At 36.2% G+C, this 22,634-nt stretch overlaps 1 protein-coding gene across 1 annotated transcript in view; it reads right to left on the bottom strand.

The window, feature by feature from the left end:
* Positions 1-18,226, bottom strand: part of LOC113240087 — a 90,823-nt gene extending 72,597 nt beyond the window's left edge. The window contains exons 1-4 of the mRNA XM_026477297.1: positions 18,092-18,226; positions 17,042-17,239; positions 1,653-1,760; positions 562-702 (exon numbers count right to left, since the gene is read on the bottom strand). Coding sequence (XP_026333082.1) covers positions 562-702; positions 1,653-1,760; positions 17,042-17,239; positions 18,092-18,211 — 567 coding nt within the window. The 5' untranslated portion in view covers positions 18,212-18,226. The remainder of the gene's footprint in view (positions 1-561; positions 703-1,652; positions 1,761-17,041; positions 17,240-18,091) is intronic.
* Between the last annotated feature and the right edge of the window lie 4,408 nt (positions 18,227-22,634).

The raw sequence follows: 22,634 nt of genomic DNA, 5'->3' as shown, positions 1-22,634 counted from the left end.
TCACAGAAACCATTTGAAAAAAGTTTCATTCGAAAACCTCAAACCATAAAGATTCTATGAAAATTCAAAGAACCTATTGCAATAAAACGGCAATTTCATACTTTAACCCCTAAATATTAAGCAACGGGACGAACAAGTCGTGCGCTTGATGGTCGTACCCTTCAAAACCAGACCACAGTAATGCTGACATTACTGCTTGGCGGCAGAAATAGGTATGGTGGCAGTACTTCCCTGGACGAACTCTTTCACAAGGAGCTCTACTGCTAAGTCCTGAAAAGATTCAGGACCGGAAAAATATTGTCGTAAAGCAGTGTCCACTTTTTGATTACTGATAATTAGTAAAGTAACACAAGTATTTTGTTGAAATCTTATTATCAAAATTATGTTTTACGCTCCGAGCGTAAGTCATTACATTGATGCGCTGAACAGGCGGGAGTTGCACTAGTTGGTTTTGTTATACTATACTAACGGCGTCGGGCAAATCGGCTCTTAAATTCGGGCAAATCGTCTCTAAAATTAAGTGAGGTAGTGGACAAGCATTTGCCTATTTAAAAAACTTACCTTAAAAAACCTAGGAAACCGTATAATAGGGTTAGTCCCAATTTTCAGCTGCAACAGGTCAAGAGGGGTAAGAGATGCGATGTCGAGCAGAAACGACCGCGATGCTAGGTAGTGCTTTGCAAGCTTCTTTGAATCGTATACCTGTAACAAAGTGATAAAGGTCAGAATGTAGGGAGGATAACACCGATCGGTTGCTTAAAAGAAGAAGCACGAAGAACAGAGCTACATATTAATGGTCTTCAAACAATACCTCTAAATCCTTTAAGGGTACACCAGGGACCATGAAACCAAATAACAACGTACATAATGATGTGTCTCTTGGCTGGCTCTGACGACAAAACAGCCGTTTAAAATGAATACCCAAATGGACAACAAATTATAGATATTGATCTATAATTTGTTACATAAAAAAAATCATAAGATCTGCGTTCGTTCTGTAGTTTAAATGGTTAGGAGCGGTGGCCCCGGCATGTCAACAGACGCTGGACCGAGTCCGGTTAGGCTGATTATATTTTTGTATTGCCGCAAGAGTTCACGACAGTCTGTCGTCGTAACGACAAAAAATTCGTGAACGACAGTTAATCGTGTTGTACTATATGTGAACTTATTGAACGGTATAATATAAGCTTCTTGCAATAAGCCTACGACATACAGAATATTTTTGGAATATACGGAGACGTACACACAGGTCAGTTGTTGGCGCTGTACTGTTTCAGCTTTCGAACTTTTGATTTCAGTGCATACGAGAGTTGATATTTAAAAGTGATATAAGGCCCATTTGCCTGATTAGTTGCCAGGGATGGATGGCCATTATTTCGTCTCTATTTCTGGTTTCGATGCATTATTGACACGACTATAACGTACAAAGCGAAAATGACGGATTGAGTTCAAGTATGTGGGACTGCGCGTACTGTTGGCATACGCCCTCCCGCCTTCTTAGCACTTTTACTTTATTTATTGTTCTGTGGCTTTTCTGACGCCAATGGACAAAAGGGTGAGTTGAAGATTCTAATCCGAATGTCGTAATTATGTAATAGGTGCATTAGTTAGTCCAAGTTCTACAGTATCTACACCTTAGTTAACGAACTTACCATGAGCCCCTGTTCCAAATAACCAGTCCTGAGTTGCACGACCAGATCTAAGGCGAAGACTATGTCACTGATCCCGTCACACGTTAACCAGAAGTAGTGGCACATTATCTGATGACAAAAATTAAAGAGCTTTATTACCTAAACTAATGGACAGCCTACGTATTACAGTGAGATTTTTTTGTTCAACATGTTTCGACGTTGCTAATGTTAATTATTCGAAATTCCCAAGAATCAAGAATCAATATTATTATTGCTTTAAATATTTATTTAAAACATATCAAAGAATTAAGTAACTCTAAATGTCCTCTGAATCTGTAATATTTTATGTTATGCTAACGCGTCACGGTTAACTGAGGTGGTACAGTCATCAACCAGTTATGTCACATATTAATGCAAACCTACAAACCACCTTATTTTTCACTATAGTTACAAACGTTATTAATTAAATACCTTATTTTTAAATTTTACAAGGAACTTTCAAATTTACGCTACATATGTCTAAAATTATTTTATTTTAACTATATGATTTTTTATTAAACTAAATTTTTAAGCCATTATTAATTTATAATAGAAATTGGAACAATTTATAACATATAATTAGTACTGCAGTCTATGTCTGTTTGGGATTTTTCGTCAAAGGAAATACTGGATCCCAAACTGGTGGTAGGTGCGGAGAAACCATCTTCCCTGTTGAAATTAGGATGTTTTTTTTAATTTCAATGGCTTCTCAGTAGCCTGGGTAGATAACGGACTTCTTTAGCACGGACCTGGGGTTGTCAAACTTGATTGAATGTCTAGGTTTATCCATGACATGCTCGCAGACTGTATACTTGTTTACGCAACCGTGTTTGATATCAGCTATATGTTGTTTGACGCGGGTACAAATACTTCGCTAAGTTTGTCCTATATAATAGAGACCACATGGCAGTCAAGCTTGTAAACACTATTTTTTATTACTTTATTTTATTAAACTCTTTTTATAAATTTTAGTATAATTTTTATTCAAGCCAATCTGTACCTAACTAGGAATCTCAAAATCTATAACGTAAATGTGATAACTTTCATTTATGTTTGTTAGTTTGGATGGGGAAATCCTCATGGATACCTCCCTACTGCGGGGGCAACACAATCTCTAGGGTCTAACCTAATTAGGGATTAACCAAATTGGAGGTTATGTGTCGTGTTGATCCTAAAGATTCCAGCTGGTGTATTTAAGGGTCTTTCTCGAGTTAATGTTCTCTGCCTTATTTCCGTGGTAATTTTTGTTATTCAAGTATTTAAGTTATATTATAGAATAATATTTCACGGTACTATACTCTACTATTGAATAATATTTCATGATATCAAACTCAAATATAAATAAATAAATATTAGACGACATCACATAGGTTGCTCTGTCTCAAAAAGTAGCTAAAGCACTTGTGTCATGGAAATTGGAGACGACGGTACCACAAACACCCAGAACCGAGACAATATAGAAAAGTTTATAGAGTTTCTACTTTGCCCGGCCGGGGATCGAATACGGGACCTCAGAGATGGCGATTATAAAAACCGGTGTGCAACCATCTCGACCACTGACGTCGTATAAATTTGAATATTAAATAACATTTCACGATAAAGTAAGATAAAAATTAACAATAATAATGCAACCGGTTTGGTACTGGTCTGCTACGCAGAGGTTCCGAGTTCGATTCCTGTGCCGGAAGTAATATTTACGTATGGCCTACATTTATTTTCTAGTGAGTTTTGGGTGTAATATATGTGTCCATGGCGCCCGGAATACAGGGTTACCCTAGTGCGGGGCTACGAGTGTGGGCGTTATTTATTATTTATTAATTAGGCATTGAACTCCAACCCTAGAATGACTAAAGCTTGTTTATGCCAAAAGGAAACCTTTGTGGTTTAAAAAAAAATTATTCCAAATTGAAATTTTTGCGTAACGATCGCGAGAAGTAATAAAAAATATATTATGTACCCTACGTGTTTCTCAGCATACAAATTTATTCAGCGAGCCGAGTTTGCATTATATGATTGGAAAATAACATCAGATAGGGCCGAACGGCTTAGGCATTTTATTTTCTTTATAAATGTTATTTTGTATTAGTAAGACAGAAACCCCTGAGAACAATTGACTCTCTATTGACACTTTTATGTCATTTTCAATACTTCATTTAGAAATACGTATAATTTAGGATCATCAGCATGCTTCAAAGACTGTTTTCGTTACCACCTCGAGATACTTGGTCTGGACTTATATCCAACTTCAGCTTTGGCAAAAATTGCTGCCAAAAAACTAGGCATGCTTTACAAGGTCTTCACACCTGAACAGTTTTTAAATCTGTATAAAGCACAATTTACTGCCACCGGCGGCTCTGCCTATTGCCAGTTAGCTGCCTTGGACTCGGTGGAGCGAAAAGCAAAAAGTACAATTTGGGGCTATTCAAGACTTGAGTGAATAGGCATTTTTTAGTCTAACGCGTACCATGGTCGGTCCCATTGTCGCTTAACATCAGGTGAGATCGTGGCCAGGCGTGTGTCTATTATTTATTTAAAAAAAAATCTTGCTGTGCCATATAATATCACGTGCATAAGATATATGCAAAGATGTAGATTTCTCTCTGTCGAAATTACCCAATGGGCCAATCGCATCTCTTAGGAGTGTCCCAACGTGAAAAGTACTTAAGGAGAGTGGGTAAAAGCGAATTAAGGGTCGAAACACAAAACTGCGAATTGCTGCGATGCGATTTCGTGCGGCAAGGCATCTGGCTGCCACGGTTCGGGTAACCATGCCTTCGACGATCATCTACCGTACTGAATGTATTTTTTAAATTAGGTTGCGACATGGATCGTAAAAAGAGTGTTGTACTGCCGTTATTGATAAGAAAGTTTAGAAACAAAACACAAAGAAGATTAATTAGTAATTCGCAAATTCTTGCGATGCGTCGTGCGAGCTCGTAGATTTCTGCGACTGCGACGTCGCATCGAAGTTTTGTGTTTCGACCCTAAATCCGCAAAAAACTGGATTTATCATTTTTATTATGAATTAATGTATAAGTGAAATATTCATAGTATCCCGCAACTTTTAGTATCAAAATTTAAACAACTGTTTTGTAGATAAATTAAAAAAAAGCCGTCATAGCGTAATGGTTTCCGCTACCGCCTTTTAAGTAGAGGCCGTGGGTTCGCTTTACCTCTTAATTTTTTTGCAATTTATTACCATGGGCTTTTCCGTGAAGGAAAACATAGCATAAAAAGACTACTAAAGAGATACAAATGTTCATAATTTAGAGATTAAAGACATAAGTATATGAAGCGAACGTTCCGATTGCAAAACAACCCTGCTCTTACTAGACTACCGACGCTCTTTTTGAAATATGCCATTTACAATCTCTTTTATAACCTTTTTTAGTTAGAAGTAATATTACAAATAAGCCTTTTTATACCTACTGAGCTATTCGTGGAATGACTTATATTACCAATAATGGAGCAAACAGGATTTTATCACGTACGGGGCATTCCTTTAGCATTGTGACCTATCTTATGTCAGGAAAACGCTTTATTGGTTATATATTGTATTTCTAAAAGCGTGTATGGTGACTGGATACTTACTAAAGTAAATTCTAATATAGAAAAAGCATTCATCATCATCATGGTTAATCCAATATTTGTCCCATTGCTGGTCACGGGTCTCCTCTCAGGCGAGAGGCGAATTACCACGTTTTCCAAGGGTTGTGAAACTTGTAAGTAGTAACTTGTGTAAGTTTCATTATGAAGTGTTCCTTCGCCGAAAAGGTCATGGAAAATTTCAAATTAAACGTGACGTATCATGTTTTTCGCCTATACCATATTCATCTCTATTTTTCCATTATTAAGGTACGAATTTGTGTTATGCAAATATGGAAACGCGACGACGCACGCATTCGCTCGTCAACGCCTGGTTGAAGTTGAGCGGTTTCGCGTGTCACCGCGCGTTACTTAGGCGTAGTGAAGCGTCAGATGCCGACCACGCTGTGATCCGGACGCTTCGATTCTGCGCCAGTGCGAGTTGAGCCTAAAAGGTGCGAGCCCGGATTCAAATCCACGGCCTCTGCTTGAAAGGCGGTACGTCGAATCATTAAACTATCACGTAAACAAAAATTCTCTGCTGAAATCTTCGCTGTTATTTTTTTATTATAAAATATGTATAACTGCCTCCGTGGCCGAACCGTTACCATGCCTCTGCCACGCAGAGGTCCCATGTTCGATTCCCGGGCCGGGACAAATATTTGTGTGGCCTACATTTATTTCTCTCGTGAGCATGGGTGCAATTTGTGGTTGTCTACGTGTGTGTCAATGGCACTCGCGTGTGTAATTAAATCATAACTAACCACTCATACACCTAATTGTAATTTGTAAAGTGCCGCTGAAATTGATGAGTTTCATAGTTTCTTGGCTAAGTGCCGGTTATGTTTATTTATTTGAAAGCCACCCGTTTTTATTGCGACTCTGTAAGCGGGAATTGACCTACTACAACTATACAAACTGTATTATTACAAAATGTTTATTGCTTTTTGATCTAGAGTATTCGATTTCCATTTAATTGATTGATTTATTTATTCCCAGTAGTGTACTCAGTCCTACGTGGAGCAATTGTAACTTGATTCGTTTGATAATCGCATTGAAATAAATCGATACAAAAAACCCTTAGATCGTATGGACTTGAATCGATCTCCATAACAGTCAATTATCGATGACCCATAACAGTTGCACTACCATTCAGAGTTTTAAATAGCTAAGATCTTACGGGTCCACTGCGCCCGTCACCCTGAGACATTTATTTATTTATTTATTAAGAAAACCAACGGCGTTACATAAAATATTTTACATAGTGTAATAAGAGTAACGCTAATGACAGGTTTCCCTTGTTTACATATAATATTAAACAAAAATAGGTACATCTAACGTTAATGGTCAATGAATGCCGAAAATCACAAAATCACTTGTTGTTTAAAGATAAAATAATAATACCAGTAATGGGATGTTAATGTATCTTGCTAACATTACCCCGTACTTTAATAATAATTACAACAATTATAAACAAATCTATTACAACTGGTGTTTTCCTTGACCAATGGAAAATAGCTATTGTAAAACCAATACAAAAAAAAAACAGAATCCTAATAGGTTTGAAGATCTTCGACCAATAAGTATTCTCCCGCTTATGTCAAAAATCTTAGAGAGAGTCGTCTGTGCACAGATAACAGAGTTTACTGAGACATATAACATCCTGCCAAAAAACAGTCTGGTCTTAGAAAGTCCCGCAGCACAGCAACTGCTCTCATAAACGTTGTGGATAATATCTTAGCCACACGTGATGCTGGAAGAGGATCCCTGCTGGTATTTCTAGATTTTTCACGTGCATTTGGCACTATAAATATTAAGTTGCTCTTGTCTAAGTTGGCTTTTTATGGTTTGCCAGTTACCTATTCGGCCGCACTCAATGCATAAGTGTTAGTAATGAAGACGGTACTAATTCAATATCCTCGCCGCTGCCAGTTACAAGAGGAATACCGCAAGGGTCAATCCTTAGACCAGTCCTTTATATTATGTATAGTGCGGTCATTATTAAAACCATTGTAAACTGTGATTACATATATATGCAGATGACATTCAATTATATAAATCGTATAAGCCAAGCTCCACAATAGTAGCAGTAGCCGAATTGAACGCTGATTTATGTCGAATAGCCCATTGGTGTGAACTAAACAGTCTGGTTTTAAACCCCAACAAATCCAACTTCATGTTATTAAGCACACAGAACCAAATAAACCACATTCAAAATAAAAATCCTGAAGTTGCTGTAATGAGTGACAATTTGGAACGTGGGTCTGAAGCTCGCAATTTGGGTCTTCTAATAGACGAGCGGTTGCTTTTTGAGGGGCTTGTACTCGAAACTATGCGCAGCTGTTTTTATAGATTAAAGGTACTTTATAAAATCCGCAACTATCTTAGTGTAGACATGCGAATTAGGCTGTGCGATGCACTAATTCTTTCAAAATTAAATTATGCGGGCATAGTAATAGGCGAATGTCTCCTAATCCGAACCAAGAAAGGGATTCAGCGGGCCCAAAATGTCTGCGCACGTTTCTGTTTCCCTGTTCCCCGTTGATCTCGCATTACCGCGTTTTTAAATAAATTCAACCTAATGAACATGGATGCGCGTCGTAAGTTACACCTTGCAACTTTACTTTTCGGAGTAATTAAAAATCGAGAGGCGTCATACCTCTTCGAGAAATTTACGCTTTCTCAACGGAATGTGCGTTTTGCAATTCGTCTTATGTGTCCTTCTCATCGCACGACTAGCTTTCGTGGCAGTTTCCGATTCGCTACCACAAAATGTTGGAACGACATACCACCACCAATACGAAATCCCAAATCTGTTGCTTCCTTTAAACTAGCCTATAAGAAGTTTTTACTGTTCACTCAATTATCTCGCGAATCAAGGTAGTCGTGCTTTGCATGGAAATTGATGAGAGCCAATTTGTATATCATACCAACACTCCAACTTAAGTACAAGGAAACATAAAAAAAAAATACACTCCTAATCACCTCACTTACACTACACTTTTTTAGTTTTTGTATTATTTTTATGATACATTTGTATTGAGATTAGTTTATAGTTTTTAATTTTTTTAATTTTATTTAATTTTTAATTTTTTATACTTTGTTTTGTAATCTTACCGTTTACTTGCAGGGGCTATCTTTCTTTTTCTACATTTATGGCTCCACTGAAAACCAGCGTAATGAGGCGTTCTCCAACGTCTCGTTACAAATTTTATACTCTTCTTCTCGTTATAATTCACTTTGTGTTTTATTTTGTCATTTTGTAATTTTTAATTTTGTTACCAAATAAATTATTTTTCTTCTTTCTAAACAACTCGTCATTACGCTAAACAGAAACTACTAAAAAAAGTGACCCATTTAATGCAGCTATTGTCTTTCGTATTATCACCAGAATGATGAAATTAAGTTACCAGGGTACTTATTTTATTACCATTCTTCATGTAAGCAACCGCCAAGGATGGATAGTAGTTTCTACATTAGTTAAAATATTATGAATAGTTTTAAGGTGCAACGTATCATGCGATGTGAACATTTAATGTCTTTATATAGTGATAAGTGTATTTATTAGCAAATATAGTGTATAAAGTGCAATGGTATTTTAGAATTATTATATTGTAGATAAGCATAGACGGCACTTCTCGCGCGTTTATTAATTTATCGTGCCAAACAAAGTTTTATGTACCTGTTTTTTATATGTGTGCTTAGAAACAGTGAAGGGATCGATGTCTTCAAACAAGTTATTCTACAGTAGCGGTAATTGATCGAATATTGTGGGACATGCAACAGTGATGCGTGACGTGTACGTCGTCGCGGAGTGCGATAAATAATTCCAGCCACTAACTCGGGGCAGTCTACCCGTGCCCGGATTAAGTCTTACAATAAACATGCACCCAAAGACTTTCGCCTTTCTTCTAGTGTTAATTTATTTCTGTGACAATCCTCCTCTATGATCTGCGAAAACGAAAATTAACGTGTCGGATAATTTTTTTTTTGAATCCTTTCAAGTCGACTAATGTTGATGGTACATTGGGGGGACTAGCATACTTCAAAATGCTCCGGACATATGCGTAGTATACGGATTTAATAACATAAGTTGGTAAGTCCCACGTGCCTGTAATTTCACCAGCACCCTTACCCTTCAAAATCGGAACGCAGTAATGCTCCCTCTACCTCTCGGCGGCCGAAGTAGATATGACGATGCGACCTCTTTCCCTGGTTATTAGCTACCTACTTTGAAATTTCGAATCGTTCTTAGATTCCTTTTCTTCGTCACCCTTACTTTTTTCTTTTCTGTCGCCATTCTGAACTAAATTCTGAAGCGAACACCCGTGCTCGACTTCATATAAGATCTGACCAGTTACACCATTGAAAATCATATACCTGTTCTTTTCCCTGTTCTTTTCTCTTCCTGTACCTTCTTCTTCTTTATGTGATCCGAGCTTTCTATTTCATTACGCGTGACATAGATAAGGTGGCAGTACTTCCTTAGACCAACTTTTTCACAATTGCTATTAAAATATGATATTTTCTTAAAATATCTCAATCGCGAGACATTTTCATTGCTTTCGTTTATCCAGCAGATGTATGGGATATATTCCATTTTATAACCTCATTCTCATACAAAGGCTATTGCACCTTGGCACCTTGTATATCTTGCTGTTAATTTTTAACTAACTTTTCGAACGACACCAACACTGCTAGTCGTCTATTGTGAAATGAAACACAAGGAATCTTGGAATTGTTTCAAAGACAAATTACGCAAACTGTGGTTTTGTTTAAGATTAATGAACTGAATTTATTATAAGAACTTTAAAGGAGTGTTTTTAAGCCCACTGCCTTATCACGCAGGTATAAGAGCAATTTTTCTTCTTCTTTTAAATGTTATGGCTCCATCGAATAAGAGCAATTATAAATGGCAAGTTCAGGATGGACATAGACAGAAAAAATGGATTTTGCAAATTGGTTTATAATAATAATATAATAATTATTTACCAGACAACCACAGCAATTGTCTAGCCTCAAACTAGGGAATTCCCTGTACAATGAGTATCAGTGCAACGGAATTCAACAATATCGCACCTTCAATAATACGGTGGCGAATTTGTAAAAGTAACATTTTATATACAGACGTGATGAAAAAAAACCCAATAAAATAAAAGTTGATAGCGCCATCTATTTTGCTTTCACTTCATTAGGTCAGTTTATTTATGAGCTCGCATTTCTTTCTCAAATCGTGGTTCGCCAAAGCCGCATAAAAATATAGTGACAAAAAATACAGTGTCCTTACGTTTGAAAAACTCGAGTCCTTCTGCCTTGTATGACCTCCTTCGTCCCTGTATTCCCCGCCTTTTAACCATACATCCCTTCTTTTTTATGTGTTTCCACCTTTTATTAACATTTTGTGCAATTTTATCTGCTTTAATAATATTAGGCTCTAGTTTGTTGTTTGTCTATGATTGTTTTTTTTTCACCTCCCGTATGATCTCCACAACAGTAGTTTGTCGAAGAGGTTATTTAAAAAAATAAATAACTTGCTGCTGCCTTAATGGTGGCGCTTTAGACCAATATTATCTGCCTGCATTCTTCGAAACTGCTGATCAACATTCCTCGAAACTAACACTGGCCCAAGTCTAGTGGCCGCCATTAAGAAAATAATAATAATCAATTAGTGCAAAAAAATCTATTCGATACTCCCTCTGAGTCACTGAAACAAATTTTCTGGACACTGGCAGAATTGAGACAATTAGCCTCATAAGCCATTCATCGAGAAAAAAATTACGGTGTCCGCTTTTCCGCAATTTTTATGTATCTTAATTATTCACGCTCCAGTTTTAACCGCAAAAAAGTAACGTTATTTTGTGAGCTTCAAGTAAATTATTGTGTGAGTCTGGAGTATGATTATTTTCCTCTTGTCTTTCTTGCGAGCTCACTCTTTCCATAGCAGCTTAATCAAAAGCTATCGAAGGTAAAATGAATTTTTTAATATAATGTCTCGTGACCAAAAGTAATAATATATCGTTTTACGTATCAAATAGAATTCAGTCACATTTAATGTCGCCCAAATAGCATATACTGTATGTGATTTTTTTTACCGTCGTATCTGGAAAATCTTATGACATGACCGGGTTACAATTATGTATCTATACACAATAAGCTGCAGAAAGAGATGGCACTTATGAACAACATTAAGCGTAAGAAAAAAATTGTACTTCGGCCACGTCATGAGGAACAATAAGTACAAATTACTCCAGCTTATCATCCAGGGCAAAATCGCTGATAAACAAACTGTCGATGAAGGTGGCACTCAGGAGTGGCACTCAGGGTTCGGAATTTGAAGGAATGATTCGGTTGCAGTACCACCTCGCTCTTTAGAGCGGCAGCCCATAGAGTCAGAATAGCCACGATGTGGTCCTACCTCCGATATATGGGGTAACTCTCCCAAGCAAACTTCCCGAAAACTACCTTTTGAAGCTCATTACTTTATTACTGAATGCGACAGAACCACTGGAAAAAAGACTATCAAAAAAAAACTATACGAGTTAAACATTAAAAATTTACTGAAGGCCGGCTATCGTTTAACAAAGACAATGTTTCCCCTTCGAATAGCGAGACGTTGAACTTTAATTTAGAACTATTGTTAACTATTCCTGTCGAAGTTTCTGGAATCTTAAATCTGCAATCTGAAATTGAAATCAGGTTGCGTATCTTAAAAAAGAATTCGGCATTTTAACGCTCTGTAAAATACGGCACAATTCCCATATTATAAAAAGACTTTTTACTTAGAACAGAAAAGAGGAGGGACCTAAGAATGCCCCTTGAGGAACACCTGATATTCAGCTTGCAATCAACGTATTTGAATTGGAAAATACACTCATAAAAAGTGTTTAGGGACTACCAATGATTGAATGATTGAAAATCAGATTTTTTAATTACTTAATTGTTTTTTAGACCTTTTGCTTTTTGATCAATTTCATAATTTAATAAATTTATATACATATTTTTATTGCATTTTAATGGGGTAATCAATAATTAAAAAAGTACTTTGATTCCTAGACACTTTTCATGTGAGTAGTTCCGTTGAAAAATAAAAACCGATCAAGTGTGACTAGACTTCGTTACTGGGTCTGTGTCGTGCACCATTGGTTTTGAATCATAAGTGACACGCAATAACTTTTACTTAAGATCTATTTTTCTGGAAAAAATATAACTAACATTCTTATAATGGTGTCTCACGCATTTATGAAACATAAATAAGTCAAGAAGAATAGTTTTTAATGAAAATTGTATTTAACATTAATACGAGAAATAAATAAACTGGCTGTTTTGGCGACTTCACAAAGCCACAAGTTCTTTTAAGGGGCAAAGTATACGCTTCTATAATAAGGTTATCATATTAAAAATTTGCCATTTACGACGGTGAAACCAAAACTTTTATAATAAAGGTTATTATTATACAACTTTTGCGTGACAAAAATCCGTAGTAGTAATCAAGTTTTTTATTTCTAAGTTGTTCATATTGGGGGAATCTACCTTACGAATGATGACTTACTCATTTGTAAGATTAATTTATTAATTGTTTAATTTAATTATTTCGTCAACGCCACAGGTATAAAGATGTTCAGAACCGACATGTGAGATGAATGGGAAAATTTGGCAACACTGCGCCTGGAATGGCGGGGGATTGTGGAGACGCAAGTTTATGAGTATGAAGAGCAGTGTAAAGCTGAACTCGATGCTAACGTGACGAGATAAAGGCCCGCCCACTCTTCGCCATTAACTGTAATTACGTTGGCGGTGTACTCACGTGTCCTCAATGTGCACGACGGTTCGCCGCGAAGATGATGCGCCATATGTAGCCATACATTAGTTGAGCGCATCACCGCCAATCCAACTAGGAATCGAAGTAGTCGCTATGACCGAACTCGGTCGGATAGATAGATAGATAATGATTTCGAGACAAAACAATTTTCTCGTTATGTGCCCAAGTGATCGGAATTGGTACAAGACCTACAGTATTGGCGTACTTTGGTGTTGGAGGCCAAGATTCATTACGGGTCGCTGAGCCAGCGAAGTAAGTATACATACCACTCTGCAAAATGCTCTATTATCAAAGCGATATTTTAGTATTATTAACTGAAATGATCAACTCGGCAGGACAGGAAATTGAATCAGATCTTGTTCCACTTTTCGATTAATTTGGATTTGAGACTCGCTATCCAGATTTTCAAATTTCGTTAACGTTTACCGATTTCCGCAAAACTTTCAACTGGAGCAGAGAAAATTAATAATGTTGAAAAACTCAAACGCAAGGATTTTGATATCCCATGCTAGGGTACAAATAACTTGGAAAGCCCTATCTATGATATTTGATATAAATATTGTAATATAAAATATAAAGGTAAAAGGAAAGGAGCCTCCTCCCACGACGAACACCTTTCCAGTACGTCTGGCGCAACCTGGGTGATAATCGGCGAGTACCTTATATCATCGATACGATAAGAAGAAGAAAAATATAAATGAGAAAAAATGTACATTTCTAAATCTACACAACACTCACGTCGATACTAACACATATGGACACTATATTGACTTCACAATGTTTTTGATTTTGATGTACCACAACGCGCTACTCTCGAAAGTACTGAAAATTAGTGCTTCGCTTTTGGGCAAATTTCCACTGAGCCACGACCAATGTAGCTTGCTGCAGCACACACCTCAGTGTTTTAGTTTTGTTTTTAAATTGAATTTCTTGTTGTTTGTTTTTTTATTTTCTTTAATTTTGATTTCTGTGTTTCTCTTTCAATCAATTTTATTAATTTACATTTTATTAATGTATTATATTGTTGTGTGTGTGATGCAAGACAATAAACGTTTTATCTCCCTATGAAATCCCTAGAGTTACGTATTCGGTCTTCTTGTGGGAATTTGTTTTTCCAATGAGTAAAAGTGTGTAATATGATTTCAAAGGTGTTATTTGATTACAATCGAAGGCTTTCTAGAATAGTGGTCTATCTCAAAAGCGTTTAATTTATAAGGAAGAGGGTTTTAAAAAATCAGAAACGTGCAAAATTGTCAAATCGTAGACCATACCAATGTTATTATGTGATTATTTTAACCAACGAAACGCTCGGTGTCCCGTTCATAATAAAATGTCTTTTAAAATTTTAGTAAAAAGTCAGAAAAGGAGTATTTTGTGTTGGATCACTATTTCGAAAAGCAAACTAACCAAAGTAACTCGAAAAGCTGCGACATGTAATAAAGGCAAGGCACAAAACATTGTGTCAGAGCAGTTTGTTCATTGAGAAGCACAGGTAGCTGCAAACCACATCTTCTTACATCTACGAAACTGCCGTAAACGTCCGAATGCGCCCACACTTGTTCACACGGACCCTAAAGCCAAGACGTCATGACCAACGTCGTTTGAAAGCTTGTAAACCTTCATAGTATTTTTGTAATGGCGCCAGAAATTTACAATAATACCGAAAGTACTTCCGTCCGAATCTTTAAATAACAAATCCCTAACTTTGTTGTATAATTGTTGACAATCGTTTATTTATTTTAACGTTATTCAGATTATTTTGATATCTAGTTACATTTTTTAATTTTTATCATTAAAATTGACCTAAATAACTATCACCGCGTGTAATTACAGACTGACTTATTAAATCCATGTGTAAAAAAATACCTTAATGTTTAATATACGAGTACCTCATGTTTGCTCAGACGTAGTGAAACTATGCTTATTTTGTTGTATATCAACTTCTATACAACCTGTGCTTTCACAAATAAATGAATAATGAAGGATTGGATTCGGGATTGAATTGCACTATAAAATAACTCCAAGGGTATGCCCTGGTTCCCATTTCAGCGCTCGTGCATTCAGAGTGCAAGTATCGCGTTGAATACCTTTCCAGCCTAATAATTTTGTTGAAAGCAAACAAAGTTTTAAGTCTATCTTCCTCAGCCCTTTAACAAACAATGGAAAAATATTTGCCAACGCGAAATAAACTTTCTATGAATTTGAATAACAGGTGTACCGGATGACAGATTGTTATGTTTGTGACGAGAATAATTTAACGTATATTGATGCTTGAAACGATGATTCATATTTGCTTTCCTTCTTCACGCTTATAAAAATTCGAGTCGAATTATTTGGCTTCTATAAACTATGGTTAAACGGTTGGATGTTCTTTAAGCAAGTATAATAAGTTCCTCAATTCCGTGTAACTTGCTTGTACTCCGAAACTAATATGCCAGGAACTTATCAAGTCTATGTTTCTAATTTGTTTCAAGAATATCAGACTGATAATTGTAATCATGTAAATGTAAAGCGGTTTTTATGTGTCCTACCTTTATTACTTAAGGTTGCTTTTTTTATCCACTTGCGGTTGGGGCAATTTATAATTTATTCCCCAGAGTGTCTTTGAGAGATAAGTTTAAAGAAATTGTCATTCTTACATTAGCGTCACAGTACATTTATCGAAATGTGATTTATTTTAAGAGGAATAGCGACAGACGTAACAATAAAATAATGTGGGGAATAAAAATAAACTACTTGTTTTTGACATTGCTTCACAAATAACAAAATCATTTAAGCTAAGGGGCAATGCATACGCTTCTATGTCTTCTATTCAAAATTTGCCATTGACGAGGTTTAAAATTGTAACAAAACCATTATACTAAAGGCTATTTATTATACAGCTTCTGAAAATGAAAAAAATCCGTTAAGGTCTTACAAGTAGTCTCGATCTATGATGTTTGAAATAAACATTGTAAATGATAAACATGTACAAATGTTAATTTACAAAGAACAACCCCTAGAGTTTCTTGCTCATTCTTCTCGGGGGAATCTGCCTTACGAATGGCAGTAGAGTTTAATTCATATGAAGATGTCAAGTGTAATTTGCTTATCTGTTAAATAAAAGTTGTTTGACTTTGACTTGACTTTCTATTTACAGGCGTGTACGAGTATAATAAGATTATGGTTAGGTTGTTGACCTTATCGCAAACATATTAGGTAGACATTGTTCAAATAATACCATCCCTACATGTCTCTCTTGGCACGTTTCAAAAGACAATAAAATGACTGTAATCCATAAACACGTGTGGGCCCAAATGATCACATAAGCGAGAGGCCCCTTTAACAGGATTGGATGGTTGTCCCAGGGGGCTGCTGCGATCCAAACTGTCATGGAAAAGGTTGGAATGTGTGGCTTTTAGTAATAAGTGATGTCGGGCATAGTGTTATGAATAGCGTAGAACGAGGTACGTACCGAAAGACAGATATCATAAGAGCCGGGATACAAGAAGTAATAGTTGATTGTAAAATATTTCCGAATGGATCACGAAGGAATTTTTCCTTGTGTTCGATCTTAGTATTAATTAATAGTTAGCCCAAGGTCTCCCGATTTCGATCATGTGTGATGCTACTAGCACTTGAAGTTGTTTATTTATGTAGTCGTCTTTGAGGCGAGACCTGGCGAGTTCCTATCAAACAAAACCGAACAATTTCAGTGCTTGAGAAGAAAATTTTTCCCTTTAATTAGAAAGTTGTGTGATCAAGCTAATTCATTATGGATGAAGATTCGTATATGGCTATTGTTCTTGAATTTAGCACTGGCTTATATACAAACGTTTTATTACAGTTGTCGTTGGAATAATTTATGATCATAGTTCAATATATATTTTTTGGATTTCTTAGAATATTATTTTGTTGATAGATGTTTGGGTCTGCAAATTAGTATTATACGTATTATAAAATTGAAAATGCAGTGGTAAAATCTCACCTGCAGCTCAGGAAAACTTTGTCTCACTATCAGTGTCCACAGATTATACAAGATGCAGAGGGTGATCAGCCACAGCCAATAGAAGTAAAAGTTCTCATCGGGGTTGACCACAGTACGGGGCGCTCGCACTTTGCGTCGTCTTTGCCTGTTTGTTGATCTGTTGTCTCCTGTTGCACCTTCTGAACCTGTATCTTCTACCTGTGAAGAGACATAAACAGTTTCTTTAAACTCTTTGGTTAGTTTAATATATCGGAAGGAGTAAAGGTAGTGTGTGCTGAGTTGAAAGAATATTCGACTCAACGTAGTTTGCGTCTCTCAAGAATCTTGGGCCCGTATAACTAAGATGGTGGATAGGATCAAATGAAGGCGGAGGGTTTGTCCCCGGTATCTATTTACATCGTAGAACTTTTACAAAAATCCAAATTTTTAAACCCGTTTTGGACTAGCTTTGAGGAATAAAATTTCCTGTAGTACGATTTTGCTTAAATTTCGATAGTATCCAACAACATTCTGAGGAGTATGAGACTCTTGTCTGTGTAACTTTACGTGTTTTCGAAGAACCTTAAAAAATTCGGAAGATTTTTATGGTACTCATTTTAGTGTTTGGAATAGGGTTGTAATTCAATCGCTTGTAGTCAGGCAGGTAGGAAAAAGCTTTTATTTCATTCAGCATCAGAAGATGTTTGTATTAATAATTATAACAAAGTAATGGAGTCACTTCAAAAAATAATTGAATATCATGGTAGTAAGGCATCGTGATATTCAATAGACTTAATATTGCTAATTTAGTTTTGTATTTAGTTTTAAGTTTTACTAACTACTATAAAAAAATTATCCCAAATAGACTATTTGAATTTAAATATTCAAAATTAATGCGGCCGTATACAGAACATTATTACATAACAGTACCGTATACAGAACAGTCATTAGTAAGATGGACCGCAAATTTAAATAATTTTGTTGGTAAAATTGTTTGTGATCAACTGAAGTCCGGTTGGATGATTTCGTCAAACATTGTATATATCAGCTAACAGTAAAGATTTTACTTACAGTTTCCTGTGTTTCCGGTATTTGTCGTGTAGAAAACCGTTTCAAGAAGGAGTCTTCTCTCTTTAATGGCGGTTTCTTCTGCATAGCAGAGCTGAGTTGTACTGTCGTCCGCAGCTTCATCCATCTTTGGTTCGATTTCGTTCTGCATGCCACCCACATAAGTTAGTCTTAATTTAATGGAAATATATAAACGAAAGCAAGAACATGCTGATTCACATGGGAAATTTTCTAAAACGATTTCAAAATTGTTTCTAAGTTTAGAAGAATTTAGTTTACTTGAGAATTCAATTTTGAAAAGAAAAGTTGATTTTATAAAGATACAATCTACGGCATTAGTATTTCTATGTAAGTAGGTACGCTTTCTATTTGTGCTTAGCACATTTTTATACAGATTTTTTTTTACACGTGCAAACAAAATCTACCTTGATCTTCATGCTGCATCTGCACTAAAACAAAAAGTCAATGCCAAAAAAGTATTATTTGTAGAGTGAGATTTTAGAGTTCGCTATAAAATACATGGCTAAAACTATATCTAACACTGCATCTAATAGAGTTCAAGATGTCAAAAACTATTATCATCTATTGAAAGTTTCAAATCCAAAATGCAAGAAATAAACATTGAACACTGTTATATCTCCCAAGTGACAGTCAGAAAGAATTTTCAGTGAATCTAGGAGAGGCACAAATATCCACAAGGAATAAAAGGTACACACAATATTTAGTGACTCAAATCGAAGTCCTAACACAGACGAAGATAACACAGTTAGTGGGAAATCATAGATAAAAACAATCAACCATACATAGACAACGTGGCTTTAATGTTGTCCTAGCGAACCTTTTAATTTTCCTGAGAGCCTGGTAGTATGCCATGACAGCTTGCACGTGGCGCCACTTATGCCCCCGTTTGTCTGGGTCTGACCCGGGCCTCTCTGAGTCCAGGTAGGACTTGTGAGAGCCAGACGAGCTCGATGCAATGATCGCTCGCCTATAAAGGATGTATCGTGTTATACACCGGTTGTGTTGTGCGTGGTGTCGAAGCCCCGTTGGTTTCGAGCGCTTTGGTGACTATCAAACATTTGTTTCTAAATTCCAGTCCTTTTCGAGTTGATTTTGGGACAGGAAATTAGCGTCGCTTCATGAAATTGCCAAGTTAAGGCTTCGTATTTACAGCGAACTTTCAAATCAAAGGAAGTAGGTTTGGAGCATTCCACTACTTCAGGACAGTAGCAAAATGATACACTAATCTAATAGAGAAACAGCGAATGAGATGCATTAAGAGCATACAATATTGAAGATCTAAAGATTTCTATAGCATTTGACTTTCGCTCGAAAGTCACCAAAGCTGCGTCAAAACCCTTTGTTGTAGACTTCACAAAAGAATAACATGCATAATATAAAATCAGCATTACTATCGTTTAAAGGCACATGAGGTGTACTTTCAGCGGTAACAAGTGACTATCGTCGAGCTGTGCAGGGTCGTGTACTATACATGAAACTATGCATTATGCACATACATCTTTGTGATAGGCGAGGGCACCAATAGTCTTTCTTGGTATGCGTCATGTTGGAACTGTCTTTAAGTGACGTTTAAAATTGCTGAATGATTTTTAAAAGTGTTATTAATTTTAGTATGTACGTACGACGATATGGCCGGTGGACCAATGACAGCTACGTTGTTTGTTGAGTTCGAGATCTTACATGCTTATGATTGGCTACGAGCATCTCTCCCCTCATCTCGCAAATCAAGAAAGGCCATCACCTTTTTTATATTTCATATTCACGATAGAAATTTCATACGTCACTTTGACAGCTCCAAAGTCTATCGTCGGCATCGGATCGTGCTCGCTACTGTAGCTAAGCGTATCCAAAGCGGTAGATGGCCCACTTACATATCATCTGGCCTCTGATTGGATGAGAATGGCGATATCTTGCTCAATAATCTATGGGAATTTGGAAAAGTTTCATTCAGTAATAAAATCTTTTTAATGAAGGGTAATATTATAGAAAACGTATGAAAAATTTGCCACTATTATTTAAATATTTTGTACGACCGTCCTATTAGGAGTACATACATGTGTATAAACATAATTATATACTGTCTACAATTAATTGCTCCTTTCCAGGTTTCATTACGGTGATATTGTCTATGGTCCTCGTTTGTTGAGTAAAACTCCAACGTCTGATACTACGCATACAAAATGCATGCTGCCAATTTTGCTTTGCAATTTCAATTCCCAACCATTTACCCCGTACTTAAATAATGCAAGATGTCATAATATAGTTTATTTGTTCTTCTTTTGCTGTTTTATATGCATGTGTTGTGCAACGTGCTATCCCTGAAGATGATAGCTGAAAATCAGTGCTTTGCTTTTGCGCAAAACCCGCACTGAACTATAATGCCCTGTTCGACTTACAGCAGCAAACTAGGGATGTACATTACGATTTGATGTTTATAAAGATCGATTCAAGTTTATACGATCTAGCGGTTTTTTGTATCGATTCATATCAATGCGATTTTCAAGTAAATCGATTCAACATTTAGGCGAATCAAATCGTCTAGATCGTATTCATAGTTTAAACAAAATAGTCTCTTTCCGAACCCCTATTATGTATTGGTCTGCAAGTAAAGCAGTTTGGCAACATTTAAGTGCAATAAGTCTACAATATTTGGTAAATGTCGCTACCGTAACCGACTAAAGCCACAAGGGCTGCCAAAATTATTATTTATATTATCGAAATTAATTTTGAGACGTGGTTGAGATCTATTCAAGAGCATACAATCCGAATGTGGATTGATATGATCCACTACGATCCGAAAAATCGATTCAAAGCAAGAAATCGTGCACCCCTACAGCAGACACCTGCCGTTGTTTTTTATTACTTAAGTGGTTTGTTTTGTTTCTTTTTGTATTATTTTATATCGTATACGCTCGAGGTAAGAGAATAAACGTACCATCTATCTATATCTATGTATATTTGTATATTTACTGCAATTTCAATCAAGCGTTAATCCAAGATCTCTATAGTACGCTTTAAACTGCCTGGATCGCTGAAAATTGGTTATAACATTTGTGAACAACACTCTAAAGGGAATATGTGCTGCTTTTCACATGATCTTGTTCTACATAGAACGTTTATTAATTTAACGCGGGGATGAACATAATTGGGATTTCTATTGCGGCCCTAAAGTATCCTATATACATAGGGCCTTCACGAACTGTCGTCTGAAAGGGTTATAGTTGTTGTTATGGGGTTAGAGTGCCCCGTTGGTAAATAGGGTCTCTAAAAGCCAATAAATAAGGTCGAGTAATAATTTATTTAAGACGGAAGGCCTTGGAAAAATTCTTAACATACTCTTATTTTATTACGCCCAATTTATTTGCCATTTGCCATGCCTATACTTCACTTTATCACTCAAATTCTTCGTCTTTTTTCATTATGACATATTATTTATTATATTCACGCACAATCTTTACTATAATGTCTATCGTAAAATCCTTTCTCCTTCCTATCGTATGTGGTGCTAAAATGTTATTATTTTCATAAAACCAAACGTGATTCTCTTATCTTCTGCTGATTCGACACTTTATTGTATAAGGTATTTTTTATTGAAAAGCTTATCACACATTGGCGTTCTTACAACTAACACTAAGGCTTTAAAAAAATGGCACATTTTTAATCATTTCTAGAAATCGATGAGCTACTAGTGTGGTTCTGAAGGTATAGTCAACAGCATATCAATACATCTTTGTTCAAATATCGCCTCCAGTGCAACAGAACAAGATCCGTCATTGTGTAGCTTGACGTGCTGCCATCTGTACAATTAAAAAACTGACTGACTCAATCAAGTGGATTTTAATGTAATCTAACACACTTCATGATTTAGTCAATTATAACGTTATTGTATTCATTATTTAAAATTGTTCAGATATTTTGAGATTGGAACAACAACTTTTAAATAAAGAATTTAATCACGTTGTGATCGATTAAATCATGAGGTCTGGGATTGATTCCGTTAAGAGTGGTTACACACGGTAACTTGTACCAGTGATGCAAACGCGCATGCGTGAAATAGCGCGATTGCATCTTTACACTTGAGATTTATAGTTATATTTATATATAGCAGTATTTATGGTTGCAGTGGCGACTGCATCGATACAAACGCGCAATTACATCGACGCAATCGCTTATAAATCCCAAGTGAAGCGATGCAATCGCGCGTTTGTATCGATGCAGTCACGCGCTTGCATTGCGCGCGTGTAATCGCTCTAAGATCCGGAAAAGAGACAATTTAGTTTTCAACGTACATACGTTTTATATGGTTTAAAGTGGCAAGTTTGGTTTAGCTTTAAGAGTTAAGTGAAACTTGTTACTTTTAACGATAGGTTTAATTAAAATGAATCCAGAGTGAGACAGTGTATAGTTTTAGATTTTAATATCTTTAGAAGCACGTGGCTTATCTTACAATAGAATTTGATGTAACTTTGAAATTGAAGACGGATAACATAGACGGGAAATTTTGAATCAAACAATGTGATTAACT

The sequence above is a fragment of the Hyposmocoma kahamanoa genome, unplaced genomic scaffold, assembly GCF_003589595.1.
Source record: "Hyposmocoma kahamanoa isolate Upper Pololo Valley unplaced genomic scaffold, ASM358959v1 120, whole genome shotgun sequence".
Lineage (NCBI taxonomy): Eukaryota > Metazoa > Arthropoda > Insecta > Lepidoptera > Cosmopterigidae > Hyposmocoma > Hyposmocoma kahamanoa.
Note: the sequence above shows the minus strand (reverse complement) of the source record. Positions and strands in the feature narration are given on the sequence as shown.